The 10,015-nt window shown below is 39.4% G+C and overlaps 1 protein-coding gene across 1 annotated transcript; it reads right to left on the bottom strand.

Annotated features, from left to right (window-relative positions):
* Positions 1-431: 431 nt before the first annotated feature.
* LOC137296813 (glutathione S-transferase 2-like) lies at positions 432-6,059 on the bottom strand. The gene is made up of 5 exons (XM_067828682.1): positions 5,779-6,059; positions 4,368-4,460; positions 2,788-2,903; positions 1,125-1,229; positions 432-881 (listed from the first exon to the last, which is right to left on the bottom strand). The coding sequence occupies exons 1-5, from the start codon at positions 5,897-5,899 to the stop codon at positions 720-722; spliced, it is 597 nt and encodes a 198-aa protein (XP_067684783.1). The 5' UTR covers positions 5,900-6,059; the 3' UTR covers positions 432-719.
* Positions 6,060-10,015: the final 3,956 nt, after the last annotated feature.

Below are 10,015 nucleotides of genomic sequence, written 5' to 3'. Positions count from 1 at the left end.
AGATTGTTAGTCAGATCAATTAGACCCATGCTAGGATCGCAAGGAATACTATGATCAGATGAAAGATAGTCACAGTCGTGCAAGCATGGACACCAACACGAGTCATTCTACGAGGTCAGCGTCATTTTCGACAGGCTACGTTGCCTGTTCATCTCATTCTGCAGACAGCAGGCTGATTCTACATTTGATAAATGTTGTAACAACCTCTATGAAACTGAATAGGAAGGAACACTTTACTGCAAGAAGTGTGTTCGAAGTGTGAAGTTTAACTGCTTACTCAGCTGTTTTCTCAGTATTTGGTACTTGGATATCACTGGGTATTACGCTATCAATTATGATAGCATTTAACTGGTTGATAGAACTGAGTAGAATGTAAATCTGTCAACTAATCTTCAGTACCACATACAGTATCATAATAGATTAAAAAAGAGTAAACCTTTGAATACATTTATTTAACAATTTACGGTAAATACATTTTATATTCGATACAGCACTATTTGTGTCTCACGTTATTTTTCATTTGTATATTTACTCTTTTTTGATGTACTGCTTACACGCATGTATATTTAATATGTCTAAATATGTCGCACTAAATATGTCTTTGATTAGGCCTTGATGATGCGTCCGATAAGCGTTATCTCCACCGTGTGTCTTCACTGAAGGTCTGTCTAGCCATGAGATAGAGTGGAACGTGCATAATAGCCACATATCCCTATGTTTTAATCAAAAGGAGTAGGTACTCTTGCTGCCAGGTATGCTTTCATTCTCTCGTTAGATCTGACGTTGTGTATGATGGCCTTGACATTGGGATACTTGTCCATGGTGGCGTCGTCCGTTTTACCGTCGATTGTGTCAAAGATGATGAGATCACCGAGACTCAGCTGAATGAATTAAAAATCACTCTTGGTGTGAAATAATCAATGAGGTTGTTATTTTGATGGATATCGATCACAAGAAAGATAGGTGTGATATACAGATTTATATGCAAAGTGAAATCTCATAAAAGTAAGCGTTCACGTTTATGTCTTCTATTTAAAGACTTAACAAAATCATCATCATCATCATCGTCATCATCATCATCATCATGTAGGTTGTCAATAAAGACATGCCTGTTGTGAGCTCACCTTACTGCCCGCGGTGAAGCCAGTCCCCTTTGAACCCGCTAACTGCTGAAGTTTACCCATGAAAGTCGGTATCACCTTTTCTTTAAGACTCTTTTCAAGTTGTGTCTGAAACATAAAACATATATGCATCGTCAGTTATAGCAATGCGATTTCGTATGATGATGATGAAATTGTCACTTGTCCATGAATGAATTTAAAGAGCAGCATTAGTTCAACGTTTATGTTTGCCATAAAAAGTAACTATGCTTGTCGTAAGAGGCGATCGGGTGGTCAGTCTCGCTGACCTACTTGACACATGTCATCATGCTCCATTTGCGTAAATCAATGCTCATGATGTCAATCATTGGATTGTCTGGTCCATATTCGATTATTTACAGACCGTAACTGAAATATTGCTGAGGACAGCATAAAACAACAATCAAATAAACAAATAGTCCAGCGTCGCTATATTGCTTTGTGGTTCCTGCAAAGTCAGCATTATTGAAAATCTAACAACGTGGCCAGTATGTACCACCCAAACCAGTGATTGAAGGTATGAACACCTATACCATCCTGGTAAGCTCTGGCATTCAGCAACAACTCATAGCTTGAGCATTTGCTTGTGGACACTAAGAAACATATTATTACCCGCTCCTATGTTCATCAGAATCTTTGGTGGCAAAAGTAGGACTAATATTATATACTAATATTTACAAAAATGTCGAAGTGAACTAACGTCTAGTTCGAAAGGAAATTTTTGCCAAAACGTTAAAAACAAGTTACGTTTGGAAATCTACCTTTTTCTTCCCAAACCTATACAAGTTCTAATTCTTAGATTTAAGTTATCAAATCACAATTTACCGATAGAACAGGACGCTGATACAACATTCTTACACCAAAATAGACGCTGTAAACTTTGCGGTTCCCCGTCTGCTGGAGACGAATTCCATTACCTTTTTAAATGTGAAGCTTTTCTCCAACAGTAGATGCTGTATATATTCCAAATTATTTCTGTGAATGACCTAATCAGTTTAAATTTAAATTTGGGAACTGTTTTCAACAAAGAAAACATAATATTTGAAAACCTCACTATGTTTTGAAACGCCTCGTCAAATTTTCTGAAATTGTAAACGAATTCTTCTATACTAATAGTAATTTATTTAACTACTCTGGTATCAGCCATCTTGATTGTATATGTATGTGAAATTGTATATCATTGTATTCTCATGTACCCATGGGTGGGTTTTCTAAGAGAATAAAATGCTCTGTTCTGATATCTCTCAGCATACACTTGGGTGTGCGCACAACGCGTGTTTGTTTAACAGTTCTAGCTCACTGAAATAAATGATCCAGTTCTGAATAGCACTCTGACACATTATATAGACGTCGAGCTGCCATACCATGGCCTAGTTCTTTAAGGTCGAGCGTCAAGATATGTAAAAATCAAGTGCCTTTAATAACCTTAAATTACGTTAACGTCACTTGGTATGATGCGACAAGGGGATAATATCAACGACATTCGCCTTGCCTAATAAGCTACGTCACAGCGGCCAGCTATTCATTCGATAGTAGCCTTAACATCATGTTCCTGCAAAGTCAGCATTATTGAAAATCTAACAACGTGGCCAGTACAACCTATGTCAGACTTCCTTGAACTTGACATTCACTGTCTCGGAGATCATACCTTTTTATTGCTGTCCTTCTCGTTGAAGACCTTGATTCTCTCTGCGGAAACGTCATTGCTCAGGCTTATGACTCGGTCTATCTCATACTCTTCCTGGCTGTTTGATCCCATCAGACCTGCAATGATAAGACGCTCCAGTATATGGAGTCATTGCCAGTTGGGTGAGATAAGTAAAGCTCGTTTCTCATGTACCTTACCGTTAAACTACTAGAATATTGTGGCGCGAAACCAAACACAGACAGTCAGTCCTTACTGAATTTATGAAAAAGGTTTATGGGAACCCGGGTGAGAAGATTTCCAAAATAAAGTATTGGTGACGTTGCGCGTTTCGAGTTTTATTTTATTTTTTTTCTTTATTTTTTGTGTTCAGAATTTGTTTATGGTTTTCGGTAATGGCAAGATACGCCCATGTGCTCGGAGGCATCTGCTGCCATCACTTACAAAATCGTGAATTCGTAATAACAAGGTTCATATATATACATGCACAAAAGTTAAGCGCCACTATGTTCATAGGGTCTTGATTTCACCACTGAAAATCGGAAATACAAACTATAAATGTTTATGACTGAATTAGGCTTCCATGGATTCTTGAATCTAAGATTGTCAAGATATGACAGGGAAAACGTTCTGCACGTCCAACTCCATTTCCCTACCATCTGAATCTTGAAAATCAAGTTTCACACACTTTGTTTCACACACTTGGTTTCACACACTTTGTTTCACCGGTCTGTTGTGAGATCCTTCTTTCACTTCAGAGTTAGAAAATCAGTCACGGTGAGGAGAAAGTTAACTACCGCCGAGAGATGGCAGGTGATAGGCATGAAAAATGCTGGCATGTCATGCAGGGCCATTGCAGGGCATCACCCGTTTAGTTGCCAAACATCATCAAACCAATGATGTCAATGACAGGCATAGATCTCGTTATGATAGTTACCAGTGAGTATCCAAAGTAACAGATCACAAAAATAGTGAGTGGCTCTTAACTTTTGTGCATGTCAATATTATCTTACATATCCACGTGTAGTGGAATCTTCTGGCACTTAAATTACAGAATCTAAATCTAAATATATAGAATAGTGTGTGTGTGTGTGTGTGTGTGTGTGTGTGTGTGTGTGTGTGTGTGTGTGTGTGTGTGTGTGTGTGTGTGCGTGTTCGTTTTAATTCATTCATTTTCAATACTTATGCTGATAATAACTAAAATGCACCGAATGTTGACAACTGTTAATACCATGTGAGGTGACAGATCCCTGTAAGGAATTCTTTAAGCAGGCTGCGATTTCCTGAAAGGTGTCGTCAATTTTGGAAATGGTGTCGCTTGACTCTTTACATATCGTCCATTTTAAACAGAGTCCTGTGTCCGAACTATGTTCTTTCGGCTCCCTCAACCCTGAGTAATGCAAGCCCATATTTCCCTCAGGTCCTGAATACCCTGTCACGGATCCTAGTTTCAGAGGTTAAAGCTTCTATAAAATTTTCGAAAGTAAGCGTTAGTCTAAATGCCAGGTGCTGATAATCGTTCATCCAAGTAGGAATTCATGAGAACGACGTTGACTGTTATGAAAAAGTGGAATAATATTTACCGAATTCTCTGGCGAGGAATCTATTTATAGCCATGTACTCTGTGTAGTCCTTCCCGTCGACTGTCAGAACAGGAAGCTGTCCGAAAGGTGTATCTGAAATGTATGCATGATGAAATATATGAATATTTTAGATTCTTTGCTTATTTGGAACTGATTTGATAATAAAATCGTAACGCTTTTTACCGACAATGAATGTGCAAGACTAACTCTTGGACATCGTTTAAATAATGACTGACGTAATCATGCCAGGATCCGATAATTATGCAAATGAGGTTGTCTTAAAGGAATTACTTTCAGGAACTACTTCCAAGATCCATGTATCAATGCGATGCTTGTTTTCTCAATGGACCACCGAAACGTTCCTAACATACTTGATTGCATGTTCAAATACCAGTATGTCATTGCGGATTTATAACTCTGGGATTCCTAACCACAGTATGTAACCATGGATCTGCACCAAATGGGATTTCATAACAGCATTAAGGTTTATTTGTAACAGTTAGATTCCTACTAACAGTGTGTCACGGTGGATATGTAACCCTGTGATTTCAAATAACTGTGTCATTGTTGACTTGTAACCTCGGGATTCCTAATAACAGTATGTTACGGTGGATATGTAACCCTGTGATTGTTGACTTGTAACCTCGGGATTCCTAATAACAGTATGTTACGGTGGATTATGAGCACTGGGATTCCTAATAACAGTATGTTACGGTGGATTATGAGCACTGGGATTCCTAATGACAGTATGTTACTGTGGATTATCATCAATTTCATTCCCAATGACAGTATGTTACTGGGGATTATCAGCACTGGGATTCCTAATGACAGTATGTTACTGTGGATTATCAGCCCTGGGATTCCTAATGGCAGTATGTTACGGTGGATGTGTAACCCCCGGGAATCCTAATGACAGTATGTTAAGTTTTATTTTATTTTAATTGGATTCCTAATAACAGTATGATACGGTGAATTTGCAACAGTGGAAATCGTAATAACTTAGCATGTTACGGTGTATTCGTAACACATGAATTCTTAATAACAGCATGTTGCTGTGAATTTGTAATTGTAGGAACTATTTGCTAGATAATAAATCCATGAATGTAAATTTGAATCTGAACAACAACTTGAATGTTACACAACGTGAATCATACTGACGCTCCCTCTGGCTGAAGCTACCCTCTGGCTGAGCTGAGCTAAATTGTTAATTTAAAGCGCAGCGCTTACCAGCAGCGGAGCCGGTTTAAGGTCATTTGTTTTCATTCTCCATTAGGGTCACCTCCCATCTTTGTTCCCTCAATCCTCGTGGCTATCTCGTGTCATTCCGAGGCGAGCTGAGCGCAAACGTTCTCCGGTGATGATATCCACAGCGTTTATCACCAAATACATACATGGGCGGACAACTACTTACTTGGCTTCTCGGCTGGCCATGTGTCGAATGTATATAATTTGTCTTCGAATTCCTGTCCTTTTAATACGAACAAGAGTCGGATTATTTCGGCTCGGAAATGCCTTAGCACATACACCGGCATTTTGACAGGAGAATATTTCCTGGAAACTTTGTGGGCTACGCCAGCGAGTCAGTTGAACTGAGGCCGGTCGGGGTTTGTTTAATCTACACGATGCTGAGTCATGTGGGTCAAGAGCGTCTGGAACGGCTCTGACGGCATCAGCCCAAAACAACTGCAGTGTGAGTGATTCGCTGAAACGCCACAGAGGAGAGTCGAAATCTGTGCTGAGTCGAAATCTGTGTCAAAGAACAGTATTATTGCAGGGGCGGATACGGCTTGTTGAGAAAGGGTGTGTTACAGTGCATTTTCACCTGTTTTCACGAGAGTTTCAATGGCCATTTAATACGTCTTGAAATCAAAAGGGGATCCGCTTTTGCATTCCATTCATACAGTTATGTGATTGCACCTCAACATTCATAAATATTCCGTAGTCACGTATGCAGGGGGAAATGCATACATGCACACAGAAAGCAAACAAAGATGAACAAAGATCAGTCGATACAGACATGAAAGCAGACTCATATATATGTACGTGAACACAGATCAATTCAAATTTAACACAGATCATCACGGATCAACTCACAAAGACATCAACATCAACTAATTATAACTCCGCTTTGTTTTTGCTACGATGTGTTGAAGTATTTGGATAATACAAATGTCGGCTTGATTGATGTGCTAGTACATGGTCTTTTGAAATGCCAACAGTCTCAAACATTAGCAACGTACAAACAAGGACGGTACAAAGGCCGGGCGGCACGGTAATCAATACCACACTTGTACACAGGCAATATGTATGAACTTGGGTTCTTTTCACAAATTAGCCTTTTCACTGAGGTTAACCTTCGCTCCCATTCTTTAACATTGCACTGAGGCTACCTTAGTGACTTAAGATCACCTTAAGCTTGGTGCTTTGTGAAAGGAGGCCACTGTCTATACTGTATACCGTGTTTGCTGACAGCAATGTCTGTCGCATGGTGTATCTGTCGTAGTAGTGGAATGAACTGCAAATTTTTGAGCTTGTATAGTATTCGATAATAATGTAATATTTTAGTCAAATCCAGTTTTCAAGCGTATGTTTTTGTCTCTCCAGAGGTTCGATGAGTGCATTGCTAGAATCTCCAGTGATTATTCCCCATGACGTGCTTCGACCTACATATGTAAATAGTCTGCTTGTTTGTTGGTTTACGCCGCACTGAGCAATATTATCGCTTTATAACGGAATTCAGGAAATACTCGTGTTTGGACCAGACAATCCAGTGATGAGCATCGATGCACGCAACTGGGATACGATGAAATGTGTCGACCAAGTCAGCGGGGCTGGCCATCGGATCCCGTTAACTGTCTCCTATCATAACCATGGGTTGCTGAAAACCAATTTTAACCCGGACCGTCACTGCTTTCTGTTACATAATGTGCGAGATTTTTTTTTCAATCCAAGTTTAAAGCTGAATACTGCTGCGTCATGGTACGTATCATGGTACAATCAATGATTAGCTGACTCAGCAGTTTCTGTATCGATCCGTTTATCACGAACAGCAGATTGCGCTTTTGCCAGTAAGACGGGATAACCTTTATTCCAATCAATAAAGGGGACTTGAAGACCTTAGGCTGCAACTGTCATGATGAAGGTTTGCACGTTGAGCTAGTCACGTATAAAGTCCTACAGCTCAAACGTGTGTAATGAAGTACTGAAATGGATTATGTCCTTATCTCAACGTAGCACACTTTACCCAGTATTACCCACACGGTTTCCAGGAATGCATCATTGGGGCATATACTGACCAGCAAAAGAAACGCAATTCTGGGATTTTGTCATTTTTTTTAAATAGAAGATAAAAATATGAACGCTTACGTTTATGAGCTGTCATTTTTTCGAAATCTGCGTTTCCTTTGCTTTTCAGTTTATACAAATATTTGTGTTTCTCATTGCCGTTCGACCCACAAATTCGACCCGACCCTAACATTTTTTTCAACAAAAGAGAAAATGCAACTTTGTCTCTCCAATGCGTATGGATTTTTCACACTAATGATTTTCTTTCTGATGTAAATTTCCACAAAAATCAAGGGATTGGGACATTAAATAAAGTGTAAAATTTAAACCAACCCGCCCTATACATTTTTGAAAAAAAGTGATGAGAAACAAGAATATTTTTATGTGGCCTTACATGTGACAAACAACAGGAATCACAGGTGAACAGTGTAAGCCCTGACTACAGTTCGTAGTCATGTTATAAACACTGGTGATAGCATGATCTATGTTATAGGTTAAGTGGTATGTCTATAACGTGTTTGACCTTACATAAACGGAGAAAGACGGACTGGGTGACCAGATGACTTAAATGTTTTAATTGGTGGTGAGGGCCTGCGTTGCTAGGGTGTGTTCCAGTCGTTGAGAACGAGCGTCAATACTCTTGGCAAAGGGTTCAATTCATTTTTAGTACTTTCCATGCCCTTTCTTGGTCCAACCTGTGTTCATGGGTTGCACGGGTGGTAAAGGTTTGAGGCCTGTGTTATTCCGGGCTTTCCACCTCAATTAAGCAGACACGTCGTGATTTAACTAGAACACTGTTGTGCAGACCTGCCATGATATGGGTTAGAATTGGACAACACATGCTTGTCGTAAGAGGCGAGTAACCCGTTGGGTGGTCAGGCTCGCCGACTTGGTTGATATACCTTGATTCGTTGTATACTTGGAATATTGCCGAGCGCAGCGTTAAACAACAACTCAAAGAGATTCTAGATTAAAACGAAACAACACACACACTTACTGGTTGATACATGTGAGCTCGTATGTGAACTTTTCAAATATTTTAAATTTTATTCATTTCCGTAAAGCGATTGCATATGCTATTTACGTTACTTATGACAAACCACGTCAATAGGTCAAGCTGTGTAGCGGCTGATTGGAACGTTCATACTATTGAAGATAATTCTATTGCACGAGGTACGTCATAATCAGTAGGCGATATTGGTGTGAGTACATCTTTTAGACGTTTTCAATGCACATACGGGTAGATGGTATAGCGCAATGGCTAAAGTATTGGCTCGTCATGCCTAAGATGCGAGTTCGATCCCACGCATGGGTACAATGTCAGACAGGTAGACAGACAGATCTTATTTCAGTATAAGGCCACTGGCCAAAAATACATTTATTCACATGAACCAGATATACAGCATGCTTAATTCTGATTTTGTTTTAATAAGGCGAGTATCTCTAAAAGGTAATAGCACAAGATCTGCCAAGTAATTTTTCCAGTTGATTGAAGCAGGGGTTTTAGTGTGGTGTTTTCATCATTGGATTTTGTAAATAGAATGGTTTTAAATGTGTCCTCTTTAGTTTACTGTATGTTGGGTACCTTAATAGCACATGGACCTCGTCTTCGGTGACTTAATGTTATTTTTCTTGCGTAATCTTTCTTCCGTCGTAATATTGTTATGGCGGGCTAGTTCGCTTTCTGTTTTAAAGTTTTAAAAAGTCGTTAATATTCTGCGTAGATGACAAGGAAGGTCAAGTGTCAGGTATGCTTCAACGTTTAGCATAGATTTGAAATGTCTGTATAGGTTCAACACTTTCCTGCGTAGATGACAAGGAAGGTCAAGTGTCAGGTATGCTTCAACGTTTAGCATAGATTTGAAATGTCTGTATAGGTTCAACACTTTCCTGCGTAGATCACAAGGAAGGTCAAGTGTCAGGTGTGCTTCAACGTATAGCATAGATTTGAAATGTCTGTATAGGTTCAACACTTTCCTGCGTAGATGACAAGGAAGGTCAAGTGTCAGGTATGCTTCAACGTTTAGCATAGATTTGAAATGTCTGTATAGGTTCAACACTTTCCTGCGTAGATGACAAGGAAGGTCAAGTGTCAGGTGTGCTTCAACGTATAGCATAGATTTGAAATGTCTGTATAGGTTCAACACTTTCCTGCGTAGATCACAAGGAAGGTCAAGTGTCAGGTATGCTTCAACGTATAGCATAGATTTGAAATGTCTGTATAGGTTCAACACTTTCCTGCGTAGATGACAAGGAAGGTCAAGTGTCAGGTATGCTTCAACGTATAGCATAGATTTGAAATGTCTGTATAGGTTCAACACTTATTGGTTGGATATAGAGAGGCGTGCAAGTCTTGAATTACA

This window comes from Haliotis asinina, chromosome 9, assembly GCF_037392515.1.
Source record: "Haliotis asinina isolate JCU_RB_2024 chromosome 9, JCU_Hal_asi_v2, whole genome shotgun sequence".
NCBI lineage: Eukaryota > Metazoa > Mollusca > Gastropoda > Lepetellida > Haliotidae > Haliotis > Haliotis asinina.
This window is presented reverse-complemented; position numbering and strand designations above follow the sequence as displayed.

Excerpts from the sequence above, each read along its gene's own strand:
- LOC137296813 (XM_067828682.1), bottom strand. The coding sequence starts at position 5,899 with ATGCCGGTGTATGTGCTAAGGCATTTCCGAGCCGAAATAATCCGACTC. Across the intron at positions 4,461-5,778 it reads ATGGCCAGCCGAGAAGCCAA|ATACACCTTTCGGACAGCTT; the intron begins GTAAGTAGTTGT and ends CATACATTTCAG. Across the intron at positions 2,904-4,367 it reads ATTCCTCGCCAGAGAATTCG|GTCTGATGGGATCAAACAGC; the intron begins GTAAATATTATT and ends TTATCATTGCAG.